General features: G+C 43.6%; 1 protein-coding gene across 2 annotated transcripts; it reads right to left on the reverse strand.

Annotated features, from left to right (window-relative positions):
- Positions 1 to 501: 501 nt before the first annotated feature.
- Positions 502 to 14,199, reverse strand: LOC141982674 (serpin B3-like). Of its 2 annotated transcripts, XM_074944961.1 has the most exons (8): positions 14,140 to 14,199; positions 11,264 to 11,446; positions 9,382 to 9,504; positions 8,594 to 8,737; positions 4,745 to 4,862; positions 3,599 to 3,741; positions 1,961 to 2,116; positions 502 to 906 (listed from the first exon to the last, which is right to left on the reverse strand). In XM_074944961.1, the coding sequence occupies exons 2-8, from the start codon at positions 11,429 to 11,431 to the stop codon at positions 502 to 504; spliced, it is 1,257 nt and encodes a 418-aa protein (XP_074801062.1). In that variant the 5' UTR covers positions 11,432 to 11,446; positions 14,140 to 14,199. The 2 variants fall into 2 exon arrangements, with proteins under 2 accessions (XP_074801062.1, XP_074801061.1); XM_074944960.1 differs by lacking the exon at positions 14,140 to 14,199 and having other exon boundaries at positions 8,594 to 8,735; positions 9,458 to 9,504; positions 11,264 to 11,431.
- Between the last annotated feature and the right edge of the window lie 8,132 nt (positions 14,200 to 22,331).

Genomic DNA, 22,331 nt, shown 5'->3' on the forward strand with positions numbered 1-22,331 from the left:
CACAACCCTCTCTGAGTACAGGTGGCTGAAGGGCAATAGCAATAACCAAGAACAATGAGCCTGATCCTTCACCATTACATAGCTTCAACTCTGGGCCAGGTTCTCCACTGCAAGTGTTTGATCAATGTTTGTGTCAATACCCATTCAGTTCAGGATCACTACTGATTATCAAAGCTTTGGTTCAAGGTGATTCCTAGTGAGCTGGGACTTAGCAGAGGTGCCCTTCCTTAGGTGTTGAGAGAGTGGGGCATTCTTTAAGTAGGAACCAGAAGCAACCTTGTGAGGGAGAGAAACAACAGACAATGTAGGACATGTTCATCAAAAGAATGTCACATGAGTCCTGCCATGAGTATAGTGTGCATTTTCACCCGCAACTATGGAGTCACTGGCAAGATACAGTGGAAGGAAAAGAGAAAAATGAAGAAAATAAACATTTCCATTGTATTTTCCATATCATGGTTCCATGGTCCAGAATCTCATTCATGTTAAATAGAAATTTTCTTAAGGGGAAGAGACTCTACCATAGAAGAGAATGCATTTGGTTTTTTGGTGTCTGATGAAGAAGAGGAAAGGGTGATCAGCCACAAACTGTACAGGTATTCTTACTGAGGTTATACCTATGCTAACTGCAGTTGCAGCTGCTGCCACAGTGCCCTCTTCATTGACCTCTATATAAGCTTTATGGATAGCTTCACTGACAGACAGGCCATCTGTTTTTACCATTCCAGATAAATCTGATACTCCTGGGTGAAACACATCAGTCATTCCTAAAGCTTCTAAATATTTCTTAAGTTCAGCGCTTGTCTCGATTTTGAACCGAGGAAGAGACACCTCCACTTCAACTTCTTTCAAATGGTCGGGGCTAATCCAAGTTGTTAATTTCTCATAAGTAAGTTCCTTTTCCAGCTACAGGTATAAAGATACATGGGAATCAGAATCTTGTGGTTATGCGTCAAAATCAACAAGACATGCAACTGTGTGAGAAATTGGAAAAAATGATTTTTCATTCACACTGTGGTAGCCACATCAGGCATGATTCTTACAATACTACTGGGCTCAGTAGCATGACGTACACTAACAGTATGTCTACAAAGGAATTAAAACCCCACAGCTGGCCCGTCTCAGCTGACTCGGGCTACATGGCTGAAAAATTGCTGTGTGGACATTTGGACGCAGGCTGGAGCCCAACCTCTGGGACCCTCCACCCTCACAGAGTCCTAGAACTCAGGCTCCAGCCTAAGCCTGAACGTGTACACCACAATTTTTAGCCCCTCAGCCGCAGGGCTTTTATCTCCATGTAGCTGTACAGCTGTAAAGATTTCCAAATAAGTGTTTGTCCAGTGTTGATTATAGAATCTTGTTTTCTTTTTTTTAATGTAAATATAATGACCACAATGCTGGGTCAACAGTGGGAGTCAATGGTGAAACTTTTAACTTCAGTGCTCAGACCTCTACCATTAAAGCTAAAGGACTTGATCCTGCACCAGTGAAGTCAATGGGTGTTTTGCAATTAAATTGTATGGGAGAAGGGTTAGGGAGATGGATCAGATGTTAAGTCTGGCAGCAATATGTGGCAGACAGCCTCTGTGGATCTGCCGATGCGTTACCTATATTGTTTGCATTTATTATTCATTCATTTTTAGACGAGTCTGTGCGGGTATTAACTGTTTAGAAAGGTTGATAATACAAAAATGGAGCAATTAGCTATTAATTACATTGTCACTGTGCCCTATTTGGAGAATAAAAAGGCTGGCTCATTGTTTGTTTCCTGAAAATTCAATAGACACAGGAACAGCATAAGCAGCCTGCCTTCAGATTTACTATTCAACATGCTGCATACTCTGCAACAAGGAGGAGGAAAGGTAATTTTCTTCTATACTGCCTGTCCAGGTGGTCAGAGAGATATTGCCATGTTCATATTCTGGTTATAAGGTTATCATCTCATCATAGGTAACTTTACCTGTGTCAGACCCGTGTAGTCTTTTGGCAGCAGTATATACATACTCAGGTCATCACCCTTGTACGGGAGTTCAAGCACCTGACAATCATGCTCCTCTATTGTAGCTATTTTATACTCGCCCATTTTGTGCATCATCTGCACAGGTTTGCTTGTAGTCTGAAAGCAATGACAATTAGTAACAAATGAAATTCATACAATATATCCTCCTGTATTTACATGTTTTTCCTTGTATTATATCTTCACTTGGACCCAAATGCTGCAGTGATTGTTTAGGGCCAGATTAGCACCTTCTAAAAAGATGTATATAGTCCCCTTGAATCTCTTCAAGCATCTCACAACAGGTTCATCTCTATCTTGGACTCAAGGGAAAGGGGTCAGTGAGGCATCAGGGGAGGGGGAACTGGGAAACCCCATAAAGCCCATCCCCATGATCCAGGATTCCACCATGTTGCTTCTCCCCTGCCCCTTTAAAGCTAAGATACCGTTTATCATCTCCCTGTGTCTGCACTCAGGTGCACCCACCCCACAACGAATAGAAGGTTTAGAAGAACAGTTAATGCTATTTCCTTGGACCAACACTTTCAGTAGTTGCCACTGATAGTGTGTGCCTCACAGTTAGGTTGTCGAGCTTGAGAACCATGCTAAGGACATTAAAACTACAGGCTTTCCATCTTCTGTTTAATTTAAATTTCAATATAATAGCATGTTCTTAGGTCAAGTTGACCCAGAAATTTACAAAACCTAAAAGCAACAGACATCCACAAAACAATTTCATGGAAACAAATTCCACTAGGAACAATTTTCCTTTAGCTAAACAAATGTTTCCCTCGCAACATTGCCAACCTATTTTTGCTACATTTGTGCTAATGTGTGGCCAACAGAAGGTGAAATGGAACTGAAGCAATACGAAGCTGGCTACTCTACATTCATTGCCCACCCAACATGGGGGGATCGGGGTGGGGGGAGTAGCACTGGGACAATGTGCAGAATGTCACCTAAAAAAACCCACTTTCAGTATTCAACCTTAATGAGGAGAGAGCTCAATCTGGTGACAGAATGTGGAAACCGAACACAGACTAAATGGATCTCTTGGTGGTCGTCATTGTAGATGTGGCAGCAGAACAGCTCATTGTAGGTCTGAATACAATGGAAACCAGTTAAGGGTCTATGAAGAAAATGATTAGAGGCCAGACTGTGGACTGCTCCAAATTAGGGGTGTAGTGGGGGAAGGTACAAGAAGCACCCTTATGCTAGGCCTCTGCTCAGGGGCCAGTCGGTCTTTGCTCACATGAGTGCAAATCTTTACAAGGGTAGTAAACCTAACTGCACCCGCAACCCCAAAGGGGAAGGGGAAAAAGCAGGGCTTTGTCCTGAGCACTTCCACTCCTGAATGAAGAGCTGACAGGCCACAGCTTCTTATACACTGACTTCCCCTGTGCCCCAAGTGGCTTTGTGAGGCATTGTACATGTGTCAGGCATGATGCACTCTCCTAGCAGAAGCTTTGGGAAACAGCTCCCTCTCCACCCACAGAGCTGGTCTCCAGGCAGAGGGCCATATCCCATGGTAGCTCCCCATTTTCTGCCAAGCGTGTAAAACAATAGAAGCAATGATGTGATATGTGTATTTCTGTACTCTACCTTATTAATCTGAAAAGCTCTTTCTTTGGTGTTTTTTCCGTTAAATTCCACTTCCCATTGCCCTTTGAAGTAGACAGCATTCACGAGGACTAACTTAGTACCAGAAGAAACAGTGCCTGGGGCAAGGAGGTTCTTGATTTTACCTTAAAAAAATGGAGGCAAATTATTTCATTTTGGCAGTTCAGTAACTCTAGTTCCATTTATCTGTTGTAATAACATTGATGTACAGTGCATCTATGTACCTGGGTGTAAGAATATACACATGACCCTGGACACACAGGAAAGATATTAGACTGACAGGCCTAAGAGGCTGAAGTCTTCTATCTATTCACAGAACAAGTGCAACACAAGTGCAGCATCTTTGTCGCTTCCCCACACTGATGTGCTTCAAGTGAATAATGGAGAATAGATGCCATCTCCTAAAATGGCCAGTTTTAGGAGATGCTGACTAATCTTGGATCCAAGTCAATTTTAAGTAGTGTGCTGTCATCGACCTTATCTGTAGATTTCAAAGTAGCAGCCCTGTTAGTCTGTATTCGCAAAAAGAAAAGGAGTACTTGTGGCACTTTAGAGACTAACAAATTTATTTGAGCATAAGCTTTCGTGAGCTACAGCTCACTTCCCTGAATGCATCCGATGAAGTGAGCTGTAGCTCACGAAAGCTTATGCTCAAATAAATTTGCTAGTGTCTAAGGTGCCACAAGTCCTCCTTTTCTTTTTGCTTCTCTGTGGAGGAGCTCATAAATCAAGGTACTTTTTGAAGGTTCCCTCTCCTTGCTCCAATACCTCTTGCATCTGACTGAATAATTCCTTAAACTCCATGCAGTCAACCACACTGGTGGTCTCATCCAGCACCCACTGAAGTTGTCAGAAGAATTCCTATTGATTTCAATGGGTGTTGTACTAGGTCCAGAGTCTGCTGGCTACTCTGTTCTCCTCAAATATGTTTTCTCTGTGGGAATTAATGATCCATCTTCAGGTCACTCAGGTGGTCAAATGGCTCAGAGCTGCCACTGCATACTGGGCATGCTCCAATTATGACAAAATAGTTTTCTCCTCCAGGTTTTTAAGCACCTTGTACACTTTACCTCATTGTTTTTTTATTAAATATCAAGAAATAGCAGCCAATGGCTGACTTGTCCTTACGGTTTGTAAAGGTTTCAACCCACAAATTTATCTGCTCCCTGGTTTCCTCTGCAGCATTCAGAAAATCAGCTGGTTTCAATTCAGCCTGGTATAACTTTTGGATGCAGGACAGGTATTGCTGTACAATAAGAGAGAAGATCAGAAGAATATATCAGAAAACAGGTCTCTTTTTAGGCTGTCTCCTGCATAGAATAAAATGTCGCTGTTCTTTAGTTCTGCAACACTGCAAGAAATATACAAAATATTCAAAAGTGTGTTTGTACATGCTAGAGACAGTGTGGGGACGAGCAGAAGGAACTGGACCAGATGGGTAGAGCGTAGATACAGGGCCACATAGGTTTGGACAGTTTACATAAAAGAGTCAAACACTGAACCTTTTTGAAGTTCCGCCAGCTGATTGACTCTGTCACAGACTCATTGTATGACCTTGAGAGAGTCATTTAATCTTTGTGTCTCAGTTCCCCATCTGTGAAATAAGGATAGTGATACTGCTTTTCTCCTACCCCTGTGTCTGTCCTGTCTATTTATATTGTAAGTTGTGGGGAAGGGACTGTCTTTTACTATGTTTCTACAGCATTCTAGCAGAACAGGGCCCTGACCCTGGTCGGGGCCAGTGGTGAGCTGGAGCCGGTTCGCATCGGTTCGCTAGAACCGGTTATTAAATTTAGAAGCCCTTTTAGAACCGGTTGTTCCGTGAGGGGTAACCGGTTCTAAAAGGGCTTCTAAATTTAACCAGCCAAAAGTGGCGCGTTAGGCGCCGACTCCACGGATGCTCCAGCCCTGGAGCACCCAAGGGGAAAATTTGGTGGGTGCAGAGCACCCATCGGCAGCTCCCTGCCCCGCCCCCAGCCCCAGCTCACCTCCGCTCTGCCTCCATCTCCTCCCCTGAACGCGCCGCCCCGCTCTGCTTCTCCGCCCCCCCAGGCTTCCCGCGAATCAGCTGTTCGCGCGTGAAGCTGGGGTGGGCTGAGAAGCAAGCGGCAGCTTCCCGCTCAGGCCCAGGGAGGTGGAAGTGAGCTTGGGCGGGGGGAGGGGGGCATGAGGAGGGCCGCCCGCGCCGCAGCAGGTAACCAGGGGGGGCGCGCAGGGAAACCTCACCTCCGCCACTCTCGGCCTGAGTGGGAAGCCGCAACCTGCTTCTCTGCCCTCCCTGGCTTCCCGCGGAACCGCTGTTTTGCGGGAAGCCGGCAAGGGTGGGGGCGCGGAGAAGCAAAGCAGGGCGGTGGGTTCAGGGGAGGAGGCGGAGAGGAGGTGAACTGGGGCTGGGCGCGGGGTGGGGAGCTGCCGGTGGGTGCTCTGCACCCACCAATTTTTCCCCGTGGGTGCTCCAGCCCTGGAGCACCCAGGGAGTCAGCGCCTAAGGCACCACTTTTGATGGGATCAGTGGGGGGAGCAGCCGCTCCCCCTGCTCCCCTCCTAGCTACGCTCCCCTGCACCGAGGAGCCAGAGGGACCTGCTGGATGCTTCCTGGGAGCTGCCCCAGGAAAGCACCGCCAGGACTCCCCACCTCGCCCCCCGGCAGGTGCCTCTGGCTCTTAGGGGTGGGGTGGGCACCCACTACGGTGGCCCATGAGACCCTCCTGCCCAGTTCTGGGGGCAGTCAGGGGACAGGGGAGGGGTGTGGATGGGGCAAGGATCCTGGGGGGGGTGTCAAGGAATGCGGGGAGGTTGGATGGGGCAGGAGTCCCGGAGGGTGGGGGTGGGCAACAACCCCCTCGTGGGGTGAGGAGGGAACCCGTTGTTAAGATTTTGCAGCTCACCACTGGTTGGGGCCCCTGTGTTATACTACTCATCACAAATAATAATGACTACTCCCCAGACTTCTCACTACTGCTGTGGTGAGGCTGGTGTTTGCTTTTCCATGTGATCTTGTTATGTAAGGCTGATTTACTCTCTGTTTTTTAGATGCAATAAACATATACAGCCCCCTGGCAACCTAGCCACTTTAGCAGGCATTTAGAGAACATCAGGTTCTGGTTACACAATGGAAGGTGGACCTAGGTCGCTCTTGAATAACCAGAATACCTGGTTGTCTCAGGTCCTCTTGTGGTCCTTAAATGGCTGCTTATGCCCTAAAGGACTGGGGGACCATTTTCACGTAGGCCACTTCCTACTCCCATTCAGAGGAAAGATCTGATGGATGCGCCTCCTCTTGCAGCAACCAATCCTTAGGTCTCTCAAGTTTACTTTCTATCCTGGGTAGACTGCGGAACAGGAGAAACTGGTGGAACAGGACCCACTACAGGTCTTTCTGTTAGTTCTACAGGTAGAACCCTGAATTTATCTTGGAAGTAGAAACCAATATATACTGTCTGGCCACTTCTGTCGCTGTCTAACTTAGTGTGTCCTTGACTGTATATTTATATGTAATTCATGAGTGTTTTGAAGCACTGTCCTGTAATGTTTCTTTTTCCCCACCAGCCAAAATAACTGAAGATGACTGCAATGGTGCTGCCACATAAAATTTAAAACTAGAAGCAAATTTTGAAAGCTGATTTGTGAATAGTTTTTGGGCCTATGAAATTTCACACAAATGAAATGGTGAGGCCTTGTAAATAATGTGAAATAAATTGGTTAAAAATGTAGCATGAAACCCCAGAACATAGCTAGCAATTTTATTGAATTTCCATGAGCCAGAATTCATAATTCTAGCTCACTTTTCTATCATTGTATTACTTCTAGAGTGCTAACGAGAGTAAAAAGCATAAAAATCTTAATTTTGTCAATGAAATAAACAAATACAACTCTGAATATATATCTGAGTATCTGGTGTCATGATTAAACAGTTACTTTTTTGACTATAGCAACCCTCTAAACTTTATTTTGCTGTTGATGTACTGAAGTAATTATTTAAGTAATAGTTACAAAGCTGAAGACAAACCTGGGTAACAATAATGTACTGTATAAAACAGCTTTTCAGGGTGAGGTTTACATAACGCTGTCTCTTTGTTATATTTTTGTACAGTGTCTAGCCCAGGGAGATCCTGGCCTGTAGGCACTACCAAAATATAAATAGTAATAGTAAACACTTAGAAATTTTGCTTTCAGTGCTGTTCAAGACACCTAATTACAGTTAGGTTATAATGCTCTATGACCAGCGGAGAAATGAGCAGAGCCTGTAACTAAGGCCTTAGATTGAAGTTATCTTAAATATTCCATTCCGGAACCACTTTATTTTAAGATGATTGGCTGTTCTGTCCTACTGTTCAGTACCTCCATGGGTATTGGACACGGACATTAGACAAGACCACCCCTTGTCTAAGTGGACACAACTCACTGTGGTAAACCCAGGACAAACAGCTACAAAAAAGGGAGGAGTAGTAATTAGTCCCAGGGGATTAAAAGGCCTCTCCCTGTCCACTGAGGAGAACCATGGGGAAATAAGGTTCAGCTGGAAAAGGGGTTGCTAGAGAACTAATTAGGTTCAGCTGGCTCCAACTGCTGGAGACCTTTTTTTTTTCTTTTTCTTTCTTTCTTTTTTTTTTAACCCTCCCGAGGGTGGAAGTAGGGGGAGGAGGTGAGAGAGTGAGAGAAGCAGGGAAACTGCCAGTAGAACAAGGGCAGCAAGGAGGCTGCACTCCCTGCCCAGAAGGGAGGGAAAGTAAGCACCAGGGACTGATCAGGGAAAGGACTAACCAGACCCTGTGCTACCTGTAAGGATTTGCCTTGCCCAAGCCAGTGTCTCCCAGGCTAAAAAGGACTGAGTCTGCTGAGGAGAACAAGGTACTTTGCCACATCACATACAAGTCAGCAGGAAATGGGACCTCAGCTGAACTAAGCCCATGTTGTTCATCTCTATCTGTCCTACAATGTCACAGGCCATTAATGTGAATCCCCAGTGCAACTCACCTGAAGAAAATTGAATGTCTTTTCTCCATACAGTCTGTTGGCATTAGCCAGTTCGTAAGAAGTGGTAGGTTTGTTGATTGCGGAGAAGATGTCATTAAACTGGGAATGAATCCCTCCAGATATATCACACTGATCATCAGGAACCTTCAAATAACACAAAGCTGCTGTAGTTTATTTCTGACTGAAGAAGGCTGAGAGTAACAGAGACACTGGTTTTTTTAAAATAATTGTTCTCCTATTAAACCATTCAGATTCAATAACTTAACTAGCTTTGCCTTGTCTGACTTGTGCTTGTTCCTGACAGTGCAAATCTGTGGCGCAAAAGCCTGTTATAAGGCCTAAGTATTTCGTGGCTCTTTTGGGATGTTCCACTCGTTACTTATGGAGCACCACACGTGAAAATTTGTTGAATAATGAAAAATGTTCAGGATAGAAGAGTTTCAAATGCTTTCTGTATGTCTGATTTATACATGCACATGTGCTCAGAATCATGGTAGAAGCTCGTAAAATAACAAGATGCAAACTGAACTCATCACTTGTAAATGCGGTTATGACTATTGCATTCAGAAATCAAGCATATAATTGTACAATATTTTCAATAAAAAAAACCCCTAAAACTTACTTACTGCGATCTTGTATACATTTTTATCCTTCTCTCTGTACTTTCTGTCACCCAACATCACAGCATCCCCCCCCCCATTTTTATGTTTTAATTCAAATCTGCCAATTTTGAATTTTTATTCAAATTCCCCAAAGTTTCTCCAACTCCAACACTTGTTCTAAGATACCGGCTGCTGGGGAGGAAGAGGTTGTCTGTGACTGCTCTCTGAATTGCCATCCCTTCTTGTTGCTTCAAAAGAGCTTCTTGTTCCTGGATTTTCATTTTCTGCAAATTCTCGGAAGTGAAGCACCTGAGGTGGAAATGTAACATTGCAACAGTCATACGCTATTTTGATTTACTTATGACAATGTGTGAAACTGAACTTGTTACAGAGAATTCAGTTGTCTGTCTTACCTACTGTCCTTTCTACTGGAGATGGACATCACACTTTCAAAACGCAGGTGTTCTCAACTTTTATCACTGAATGCTCCAGTCCATCCATTGACATCAAAATCAGCAAGCCATTTTGTGAATACTACTTAAAATCACTAGAAGGGTGAGCTATATTTCTATGATTGTGGTAATCACTTCCTATTTCTGCCCATAATATTCAGTTTGTTAGATCTTTTTGCACTGTGTTGCAATAGGGCAATAAATTCAGTAGGATTCTGCAGGCATGCAGCAATCTGCAAGAGTGGATCCTATCACATGATTGGGACTTGGATAAAAGCTTATTTTTTACAAAACCTAAATGTAAGGAACAATCTGAAGACCACTGGAAATGCTTTCAGAGTTTGCTAGGTTTAATTCCAACAAATGCAGTGTTTGTCTGTCAAATGTAGAATTAGTTGCTGCCCATATTTAAGTGGACATGAGTTTTGCCTTTGACTTCAGTGCCAGCATCATTGGAACCTGTGTGGTTATTTTTTAATTTCATTCCTCTCATCTGCAGATCCCTTTACATCCCCTAACTGTATTGGGTCACACATCTAGCCTTCAAAGAAAAATATTCATCTCAAAGCTCTAATAATGACAGTTGATTTATTCAGACGGATGATACGTGATTCTTGATTCGTACTAACTCCTGTGCAATCCAAGCTTGAGCAGTACAAATAATTTTCCAATGAAAAAAGTTGACTCATACAGGCACATGGGATCCGAAATAAGTTAATACTTTTGCCAAACTAGATGTTCAATTTATTTTTTTAATAACTATGACCCAAAATTGTGATATTTTGTAATATTGTATTGTATTGTAAAATATTGTAATACTTCCGTACTAGTAAGTCTGATGCTCAGCATGTCCATAGTAAGCAACTAAAAAGGACCCTCCGTCTGAGATACACACGTTTCTGAAATAACCATTTACTCTATGTATCTCCCTTTTTGGTACAATGCAGAACACAAAAATGTCACCAAAACAAAATAAATAAAAATGCCTTTAAAACCAGAGGCACCAGGCAGTGCACAATAACGTTACCACAGAAATGTATATGTAAAGTGAATGTGAGAGGCTGGAAATTGCAAACATTGAGGAAATGTTTCTCTGGGTTTTATCAAAGATGACCTCTTCTGCTGCTGGGGCTGTGCCTATTGGCCAGGAGGCTCAAACATCCCTATGGGCCAAAATAGACCAGCCCAGGCAGACGATAAGTGAAGCTGTACCGTAGGCCATAGTCTCACAAACAATAACACACCCAGGTACCATTGTGCACTACTCATGTACATGATGACACTCATGTGTGGAGCGGTTTGCAGGATCAGGGCTTGAGGGGGAAAATCTCTTGCTCTTGGATTGGAAATGTTATTTCCAGTTTATAATAATGTTCTCAGCCTGCAGCTTCTGCCAGGCACCTTTTCAACTACATAAAGTTTAATTCCATTCAATATAAAAGTGCCTTTGAGACCTTAACTAGGACAATTGCTACTTGTGCCGGCCATGTTACACATGGAAACGCTCTGCATTAAAAGAAAAGCCTTGAGGAGCTCAACTAACATTGCACATGGGAATGGTCTGCCATTGCTGAACAAATACGAAGGAATAAAACAAATGATTTATTGTTGCCTACCGTTTCTGTCTGGGCGGCAGTATTACCTCTGGCCGCAAGAAGGACCATGCCCAGGGCAGCTGAGATACTCAGAGGAGAATAGATGATATTTTCAGACGGAAAATCTTTGTTCAGTACTTTGAAAAAGTCAAGGCAAAATTTTGTAGTTGCTTCACTGATGGAGTTCATTGTGAAAATGAAAAGCTGTCGAGGAAAAAAATAAACCAAATCAATAGAGTTCAACAATATCTTTTCTCAACCTCTTACTGCATCAGATGTTTTCAGTGGCTTTCTTGCTAGTTATACACTCGTGTCTAGCCTCAGGGTGGGCCTGGGCATAAGTTTTGGGAACATTGTGATACAGACTTTTAAAAAAAGAATTCCCATTAAGAAAACAGCCTCATCTCCAATCCTCCACCCAGGAAATTGAGACTCTCCTTTTTCTTCCACTTCTGGGGCTAATGTACAATGCTACAAGGAGTAAAATCTTCTACCAACACTGTTTCTTAGAGCAATGAAACACACTGGTGCATCTCCCCATCTGACTTCAGGGGAGTTACTCATGATTTATAGCAGTCTGAGTTCAAAATCAGGCATCCTGAGAGGGATTATTGGATGCTCCACTTTCTGTTTGTATGTGATCAGGGCCACACTAGGCTCTCTTTTGCACCCAGTTATAGCTGGAGCAACTTCAGAGGAGTGAATCCAGATATACACGGGTGTAAATGAGAGTCTAATTTGACCCCTAGTATCTAGGTAACAAAAACAGACAATGGGTAGAAAATGATTTGAATAATATGGGATAAGGTATCACCAAATCAGTTTATTCTATTGTAAAATAAATCTACACTATGTAAGATGTGTGAACATCTATTTATTGCAATACATTTTGCAACTGGGATTGACTGAGAGGAAGATTATACTCTAATCCATCTCCATTAACTCTGAAAAGGGATACCCTTGATTTCTTCCTAGGTAGCTATTTCAAGACTTTCACAAATTGATAAAAAAGATCCAGGGGGGAAGTTTTTCTGACAAATAGTTTATCTGCTAAAAAATGTAATCCTGGTTGACCTGAAACTATTTGTAAATTTGACCCAAATTTACCAGAGTTTGGGCCAAAAAAACATTTCAGGTTAGATTTGTTAAGTGGTTGGTGGTGTGGTCCTTGCTCCTCTATAGCTTTAGCCCAGTATTTAGGTGGTGGTGCTCTCCCTTATAACTTCTGCCTGAAGGTTAGGTCATTCACCTGGATGTGGGAGACCCAGGTTCAATTCTCCCCTCTCCCTGGTTTGGAACAGAGAGTTCAATTTTGAATCTCTCACCGATCAGGAGATTACCATAATGATTAGGCTATCAGATATTCTGGAGTGAGTGTCTCCCACTGAAGCTGTTCAACTTTGTGTAAATTAAATAGTCATTGGTCAGGGACTTGAATCTGAGTCCCCCATCTTCTTCTCTACACAAGTGAACGATGTAGTGGTTTTCCTTTTCCAAATTCTAATCCACTGTTCCTCTGAAATTGTGTTATACACATCACCTTTCATTTTGTAAGAAAGACATGAGAAATAATTTTTCCATTCTACTCACCACTGATAAGGCCCCAACTGGAGTACTGTGTCCAGTTCTGGGCACCACAATTGGGAAAGATGTGAACAAATTGGAGAAAGTCCAGAGAAGAGCAAAAAAAGTGATTAAAAGTCTAAAAAACATGACCAATAAGGAAAGATTGGAAAAGTTGGGTTTGTTTAGTCTGGAGAAGAGAAGACTGAGGGGGGACATGATTACAGCCTTCAAGTACGTAAAAGGTTGTTATAATGAGGAGAATGATAAATTGTTCTCCTTAGTCACTGAGGACAGGACAAGAAGTAAGGGACTAAATCGTAGCAAGGGATATTTAGATTTAACATTAAGAAAAAATTCCTAACTGCAAGAATATTAGAGAGACAAGGTGAGCAAGGTAATATCTTTTATTGGACCAACTTCTGTTGGTGAGAGAGACAGGCCTTTGAGCCACACAGAGCTCTTCTTCGGGTCTGGAAAAGTTCTCCTAGCATCATAGCAAAATGCAAGGTGGAACAGATCATGGACTGACAGCCCAACACTGAGTTTTTAAAAACCAGTTAGACAAACATGTGTCAGGGATGACCTAGATTATACTTAGTCCTGCCTCAGGGCAGGAGACTGGACTAGATGACCTGTTGAGTTCCCTTCTGGTCCTTCATTATATGATTTCCTTACTTAAATATATTGTTTCCATCTCAGACTCTTTTCAAAAATATGCACAGATTTACTGCCATCTGAAGTTGAGAAGAAAATTTGTGTATTATTGTTAATACAACATGCTTTGTTACGGAAAAAGTAAGAAGATTGCTGAGAATTTCTTTTCCTAATCAAAAACTGGCAAATTACAGATTTCACAAGAGTTGATGGTTTTATGTAGCAATGTGATATGCTTTGGAAAGTGGTGACACCTGCAACATCTTATGTAAATTCTGCAAGCCAAATTTTGCTCTTACACTGATATAAATGCATCATAATTTACCTTAAACCAACAATATCTGTGGGGGGATCAGGCATTCTGAAAATCATGCTGTTTATTTAGGTACATAAATCTGGGTTTAAGTGATTACCTTTAGGCACCCACATCTGAAAATTTTGCCAAAGTGACTTGCCCACAGTCACACTGGAATATAATGGCAGAGTCAGGAATAGACTCCTGAACCCCAGCCTTGTACCATTAGCACACGCTCCACTGGGGATGTAACATTCTGGACAGCTGGACTAATCCATGCAATCCTAAACTGGACTGGGTATAGCAAAAGGATTTACAAATATTCCCTTCACAAATCATAACAGTAACTAAAACCATAAACTTACAAAGAAGAAATGCTTACCTGGCTATAGAGAGGAAGTTTGAAACTTGCTAGATATTTGGTGTGGTGTCTTGCAGGGTGCTGGAATATAAAGCATTTGCAACACCAACTGGCATTATCATATGTCGAAATTATTAGATGTATGATTTCTTAACGGTATCTTGCATAACTAATTAGAATGCAATCCACAGAATATTTTTGTTAGTCATAAAATATAATTATCATTCTTATACTCCTGGAAAGATAAGACACTATTTGTCAGAGGCTACCTCTGCTGTATATTTTCACTGATCCTCCAACACAAATCTGCCCTAAATATGGTGGATTAGGCCCCCTTGGGAATCCTCCTCCACTGCCATAGAGCCACCGTAGCCAGGACTAATGAACAGAGTGGGGCTAGGGAAAAGTGAATGTGCATAACTTTATTCACATGAGAAGGCCCATTTAATTTCACATGAATAAAGTTGTGTATGTGCTTAAGTTTTTGTAGGATTGGGACCTGAATCTTTATACTTTCACCAATTACATAAATAATCTTAGAACAGAGATAGGATAATCTAGTGGTGTTTAATTTTGTAGCTGAGAGATCTGACAAGGCACGGGACTGGATAACAGATTTGTCAGTTTTAAGGCCACAAGGGACCATTATGATCATCCGGCTCAGAGGTTCCCAAATATTGCACCAAGTCAACCACCAACTGCATTTTCTTTTCTTTTTTTTTTTTTTTGGTAATCCATTAATACACGTGTGCACCCCCTGCCTGGCTCCACAACCCAAATCCCAGCCTGGTGTAGAGGGAAGCCCCACAGGGGACAGGATTTGGAAAGAAAGCCTGCCCCAGCTGTTGTGGGGTGAGCAAGGGGTGGGCTTGCTCTCCAAGCCTGCACCCTCCCCCAGGGCTTCCCCTCCAAACTGGCTGGGCTGGGAGAAGTATATGTTTGTCTAGGCCAGTTCTGGCCCTGGACATGATAACCGATCTGTAACCTTCCAGGACCCACTGGTGGGTCAGGACCCACCGTCTGGGAAACACTGATCTAGTTGACCTCCTGCATAACACAGGCCAAAGAACCTCCCCCATTAAACTCTTCTTCAAGCCCATATCTTGCGTCTGAGCTATGTATAGCGTATTGTTCAGAAAAATCACCAGTCTTGATTTAACGATGTCATGTGATGGAGAATCTTACCCACGTAGGTAGATGTAGACTGTGATTAAGTCAATGCTAAACCTTCTCTTGGATAAACTAACCAGGTTGACCTTAAGTGTCTCACAACATGGTATGTTCTCCATACCTCAAAACATTCTTGGAGCTCTTTTCTGAACATATTCCGATTTTCAGCATCCCTTTTAAGGTGTGGACTCTGCCAGCTGAACTACTTAAGCTGCTGCACTTCTTACTGTTGCTGCAAGGGTCTGTCCAATTTAACCAAAACTCTAGAATTTTGTTATGTTTTGAAGAAATTTATATTTTTGCAGAATTTTTTATGTATATTTTCACAATGGGGTATTTACTTTTTAAATGATTTCTAACAAAATGGAGGACCCTTCTGTGCAAATAATAAAGATTCTTGTGTAAAAAGAATAATTTGCTACCCCTCTGGGGCTCAGGAAGGTCAGAGTAGCCGGGTCAGGAAACTCCAGGATAGGGTTTGATGCAGGGAGTCAAGAAACAGCTGGAGCTGATTGGCCTCTCAGGGAGCCAGGCTGTGGCAGGTAAAAGGAAGAGGAAGTTAGCTTCTAGGATCTGACATTGACTAGCTAACAGTATGAAACTGCTGGGCCACAAAGGGGCTTTTTCTAAGGTGCTCATTCATTTGTTTAGGATCTGTCTGGAATTTCCTTATACATTTTCTATGAAGGAAAGAAAAAATTGGAGACTTTATTAAATATCATTTGGAACTTTTCCCAGATCTCTTCCCTGAAGGAAATAGAAGCTAAAAACTTGGTTTAAATCCTGAGGAGAAGGTTGCTGGAATTGTGCTACTATCCTCTGAAAGAAAAGAGGCACTAGATATTTTGTTTTCCCAGTTCTCACAGGGACGCAGCCTTTGTTTGTTCAATGTGGAGGCAAGGTAACTTTGGGGACTGTTTTATGGATGTCTTGCTCTACTTCTTTCACCATATTAATCGTGATAAGGAGAGGGGGGTGTGCCTCTGAATTTGATTATCCTTCAAGATGATCTACAACTAGTCAGAACACTGGGGCTGGTGGGGCAATAGCCTACTTAGAGCCAGTTTTTTTGAGTTAGGACTTGGTTACCAGATGGGTGGTAACAAAGCACAGCCCACATGATGTGGGATCTTGATCTCCTGAGGGAGTGCCTTGAGGCTGACCACAAGGTTTCCCATAGTAGAGGGGACTGGAAGTTATCAAAAGACCAGGACTGCTTAGAGCAGCGTCCGCTTTCCCTCACCAACCAGAACAGAAAGAGACCCCCGTGCTGGTGGAATGACATGCAGGACTGGGTACATTCCGGAGTAGTGAGGAAACTGAGGCAGGGAATGACATACAAGTGTCCTTACTTTGCATGGAGGTGTAGCATTTTGCTTGTGCTGTTGAAAAGAAAGTGTGATTGGCAGCGCTGTTAACTCTTGCAATACCTCCCTGATTCACAAGAGTTGGGCTGGGGTTGCAGCCGGGCTGGTGTTAACATCATAAGCTCCAGCTTGCCTGGGGGAAAAATACCCAGAATGCCTGAATCAGGCAGAGCTCACTTCCCCCTTTCCTCAGGAGCTGATGCCATTCTCAGAGGGCGAGGATAAGGAAGAAGCAGAAAGAGCCCTGCAGCTCAGGGTGGCTCCCCCTTCCCCTGTGAGCAATGGGGACAACTCCTCAGCTCCTCCCCTCTCTCCCTGCAGCATCTGGCCTGGGAAGGGGCAACAGGGGATGAAAATCCCTCAGAGCTGCCCCCAGTCTATAAAGGGAAAAAGGGGGACCTGCTGCAATCCCCCTTCCCAGGGAGAGAGGAGTGAAGAGCCCTCAAAGCTTCAGGAAGAGCAGAGGTGAGGCTGTAGGTGAAACACAATTGATAAGGGGTGGGGGACGGGAGTGAGAGTTCCTGCAGCAGGGGTGAAAATCACTTTAATAAATACGGGAGTATTGGCAATGCTAATTCTCTCTCTCTCTCTCACACACACACACACACACACACACACAAAATGAGCAATGGGAGGTCAAATATCAAAAGTCAGATTAAAATAAATACAAAATTATCTCTCCCCCACTTTAAAGCTCATTGGGCTGGGGGACAGACTCATGATTTTTGAGCCTTGGGGATTGGCAATACTGGATTGGTTTAGAAATCCCTCTGCAAAGTGTCTTATTGGCTTCATCAAGGGTTCCCAGAAGGGTTAAACTGTAAACCAGAGTGCCCACTGGGAGGGTGGAGCTGTGGGCAGGGTGAGCTTGCCTGTGGGAGTTCAGCAGTGGCCATCGGGCTGAGGCCTCTTCCAAGAAGGGGTATCAAGTAGTCTAACCTCAGAGGGCTGTTGACTGGGGCTGTGACATTGACTAAAAGATTTTACAAAAAGCGCCTGCTTTCTGCAGAAAATGTTGACTTTATGTCCTAGCCCAAAACCTAAAACATTTTGGTTTTCAGCTGAAAACTGAAAAACTCTTATTCAAAAAGCCTGCTGCGGTGCCTCCTTGGAGTTGTCGTGCAGTCGATGAGCCAGATGGGAGTCAGGATGGTTCCACAGGATGGACTTGCTGGGGGTTTGGTTTGGGTTTGGGTATTCGTATCAGGTACAGTAACTCCTCACTTAACGTTGTAATTATGTTCCTGAAAAATGCGACTTTAAGTGAAATGATGTTAAGCGAATCCAATTTCCCCATAAGAATTAATATAAACGGGGGAGGTTAGGTTCCAGGGGAAAAAATTTTTGCCAGACAAAAGGCATTATATACATTTTAAACAAGCAGTTTAATACTGCAATCATCATTGCTGAGTATGAAGCTTGGTTGAGGTAGTGGAGTCAGAGAGTGGAAGAGGGTGTATTGTCTGGCTGCTCCTCTTGCTGAACTTTCTGAACTCGAAAAAACACATCTAGAGATTGTTGTTTTGATTTCCTTTTTTTTTTTCTTGGTAAATTTCTTTATAGCAAGTCATTAGATGACCAACTCCCCTAATTACTTTGGATCTGCATTCCCTGTCAGGATTGCCATCACTCAACCCTCAGCCTGCCCACTCCACCCCTTCCCCCAAACCCCCACCCTTGACCCGCCTCTTCTCCCCCCTCCTTTACTTTGCACGCTGCATCCTCGCTTCTCCCCCCCTCCCTCTGAACGCGGCAAGCCAGCTGATTACCGCGGGCAGGAGGCAGGGGAGGGAAGGGGGAGGCGTGCCGAGTCCTCACTCCTCCCACCTCCCTCCTGCCCAGGGCAATCAGCTGGCTTGCCGTGTTTAGGAGGGAGGGGGGAGGAATGAGGACTCGGGGCGCAGGCTCCTCCACCCTCTCCCCGTCTCCTGCCCGGGGCAATCAGCTGGTTCGCGGTGTTCAGGAGGGAGGGGGAGCCTGAGCGCCAAGTCCTTGCTTCTCCCCACTCCCTCCTGCCTCCTAAATGCCACAAGCCAGCTGATTGCCACGGGCAGGAGGTGGGGGGAGGAGGGGGAAGGCGCTGATCCGTGGGGTCTGCCAGCAGGCAGGAGGCGCTGTGGGGGGGAGGGAGGCTGTCAGTTGTGGAGAAAGCAGGTAGCCAAACAACGTAATAGTGGAGCATTGCACAACTTTAAATGATCATGTTCCCTAATTGATCGGGGATGACTTTAAGTGAGGAGTTACTGTAATTAAAGACTGTTTCATAGCCACAAAGGTGCAAAATTAAGGTTTCAGAGGCAACTTTAAGTTGAGCATTTCCTAGCTTCTGAATGTTTGACTTTGCCACCTGAATGTCCCTTTAATATTGCCTTTTAGTATAACAAATGATTTCACCAGTTCTACTTTCTGCTGTAACTGTACACATCAAAACTTGCAGTTTTTTGGTCTACTTACAGGTTTTTTGATCTAGTAGAGAACAAAACTGTAATTCACGGGAGCTTGCTCCAAGGAACTTCCATAAAGATTATAGTGTACTTTATGCCAGAACTGCCCAAACTACAGTCTGCAAGCCAGCTCCCACCCACAGTCTTGTTAAATGGGGCCCGTGAGTTGGACAGAGTGCAAAGGGCTCTCACCCACTGCATATCTGCAGCACTGCTAGTAGCTTTACAGGTCCTGGGAGGAGTACTAAATGCTTCTCTTTATTAGTGCAAATAAATGAATTAAGTCAGTCTAATGTTAATCCATGCATTTTGTTGCAATGCCTCTGTTACATGCATTTTTAACCATAATTTTCTGAATTCCCTACAGTTTGTGGGGTCTCTGCCACTGACTTTCACAGAAAGATGAAAAGGGAACACACCTCGTCTCTTCCCATTATCTGAAAATGTGAGAAAAGGAATAATGTCTTCAAAGTCAAATCAAAATAACTCAGGCCAGGTAATGGGAAACACTTATTTGCAGATGTATCAGGCTTTGGGCTAGAGCATGGATAGTGGCTGAGGAGCTGTCCCTGGAGATGCTCAAAAGAAGATTGGCTAAAACAAGGGGCATTATGTCTTGCATTAAAATCTGAGGGTTGTTCAGATGCTTCCATCTATAACAACTGCATTGCTACTGGCTTTGTTGCTCAGCAAAGACTGGGCACTTTGTCGCTGCAAGGCTGGAGGAAGATCCATTGCCTGAGCCATTTAAAGTTGGGCTGGATAAACCACTAATAATATACTGTCAACACTCTGCACACATAGATTAGATGCCTAATAATAAATATTAAGCAGTGGCACGGTGCACTTAATTCATGTCGAGTAGTTGATAATTGTTGCCTTCCAAAGAATTACCATGGCAGAGTGAAACTTCACTGTAAATATAGTGAAGCTTTTTTTTTTATAGGCCCAATCTAGCTCTCGTGGAAAGAATCCCATTGACGGGAGTGAATATTGGGTCAAGACCAATAAGTAAGATGAAATTCCATTGACATGTACCAATTTCACTCCTTTCTAGGCCAAATCCTGGCAGCCTTTTATAAAGATTTTTCTCTAGCTGAGGTCCCTGGCAGTTGCCTAATGACTGGAGAATTTGGGTCTAGGATTGTAATGAGTTCCAATCTCCATGAATATCTGGCCAATGACTTTTTAACTGATGTGTAACTTCCATCATTAGCGACCTTCTCCCAGTTCATACCTGCCTCTTTTACTACAGTCTCTGTGACTGCAAGAGACAATACCAAATCAAAACCTTGACTAGTGTTTTTCATTTTCCTTCAAAGTTGCCTGGCAATAGTGCACATGAATGTGATAATGGTAACAAATATTGTGGGGTGGCTCTTGTACAGAGCGAAACATGGAGAAACAGTTTGGCGTGGCTAAATGCCTAAGACCCGTAGGACTTAGAATGACAAATGCTCCTTAGATACAGTATACTAAGTGCTTGTTGATCATGATGTAGTGGCTTATTTCCTCTATTTTTTTTTTCGTAGCCTCCTTTCTGGACTTTTGACTTTCATGCCTCTGGTAATAAACATACCCCTGGAAGGATGGTTTGGGGATTATGATGTGGGACTGGAATACAGGTGATCTGGGTTAAATTTCCTGCTCTACCACAAACTTTCTGTATATTCTTGGGCAAATCACTTTAATCTCTGTCTCTATTCCCCATCTGTAGAGCAGAGATGGCACTTCCATTCTCCCACCCTGTATTTGTCTTGCAATTCCTGCCCTGAAGAACTTATCTTCTATAATGTGTACAGATGGGGCTCAGTGACAGGGCACTATTAGGAGCACCCTGGTCACGGAGGCTGCTGCAGCACTGGGAAGAGCGCAGGCTTAATTGAAGCCAATTAATTGATTTCTGTTGGGGATTACTAACACTGGGGTGACAATTGCTGGACAAATCGGGCAGTGGGCTCAGTAACTGAAAGGCTATCAGTGGGAGGAACAGGAAGAGGAAGCTTGATCCTTTCTGTCACTTCTAACCCTATGACCCTAAGTTCAGAGGGTGAGTTTGGGCTGAGGAGTGATGGCTGCATGGAAGCTTTCTCCTACTGTAAGCCTGGCGTACACTGTTATACTTTGTAAGGAAATAATAAATACATAAGTGATGAAAGGGTTACAACCTAGTGTATGGTTGAGATTGTGAGACCACACGAACCAGGTAGGCAGTGTGGTACACAGGGTAGCCACTGAGCTGCCCTGTGATAGGAGTTGCAGTTGTGATATGGGGCCTATGTGCTGCTATAATACAAAACAATGCTCCAGCTATGTGACAAAATTCAGATACCATGTAGATAAGACACCCAAGTCACACCGCATCACTCTCCTGTGTAAACCTTTGTAAACTGAAATCTTGTGGGTTTATGTGCAAAAAAAAAAAAAAGAGGGTAGGGGGACTTTATGTGCAATTGATTTTTAATGTAGTGTAAAATAGCACAAAGACAAATCAAGCATCCATTATCACAAGTAAGGCGTTGCATTTATTGGCACATACATGGTTATTTGCTGTAGGGAAATATTTCTTATTTGAATATGAATGAGAAAAGAGAATTTCAGGGCTGGACTGCCATCTGAGTCAAGTTCAGACTTAGCACACAGCTGCAGAAAGTGGGGTAGGGAGAAATGTGACCCTTCTCTACCATTTTTCTATTTCTGATACTGGGCTGGCCAGTGCCCAAACAGTCCCTATGCTGATTTAATGCATCCTAATCACTGTCCTAAATTAGAATGGCTGCAGTAACAACTGTGACATAGGGACCAGGATCAGTGGAGCACTAGTCACTTTTCCTTTCTCTAACCCCACCATGTCTTCTAGGAAGATGTATACACTGGAATAAAGGACCTTCAGCACAGCTGCAGCTGGCCTGAGTCAGCTGACTTGGGCTCAGGCTGTGGGGCTAAAATTTGCTGTGTAGACATTCAGGCTCAGGGACTCTTCCCCCATCATGGGGTACCAGAGCTTGGGCTCTAGCCCAAGCCTAAAAATCTACACTAGTTTTAGAGTTCCGCGAACCTCAGTCAGCTGATCCGGGCCAGACTCGATTGTTTAATTGTTGTGTAGACATACCCTATGTGGACAAGGGAGGGGGAAGGTGACATAGGGCCAGATACCTACCAACAGGAGTCCTTGGCTACACTTTCAGAGCAACTATGTGCCTGCTTTGCTATGGAGTGTTCTTAGTTGGGA

The sequence above is a fragment of the Natator depressus genome, chromosome 2 (assembly GCF_965152275.1).
Source record: "Natator depressus isolate rNatDep1 chromosome 2, rNatDep2.hap1, whole genome shotgun sequence".
Classification (NCBI taxonomy): Eukaryota; Metazoa; Chordata; order Testudines; family Cheloniidae; genus Natator; species Natator depressus.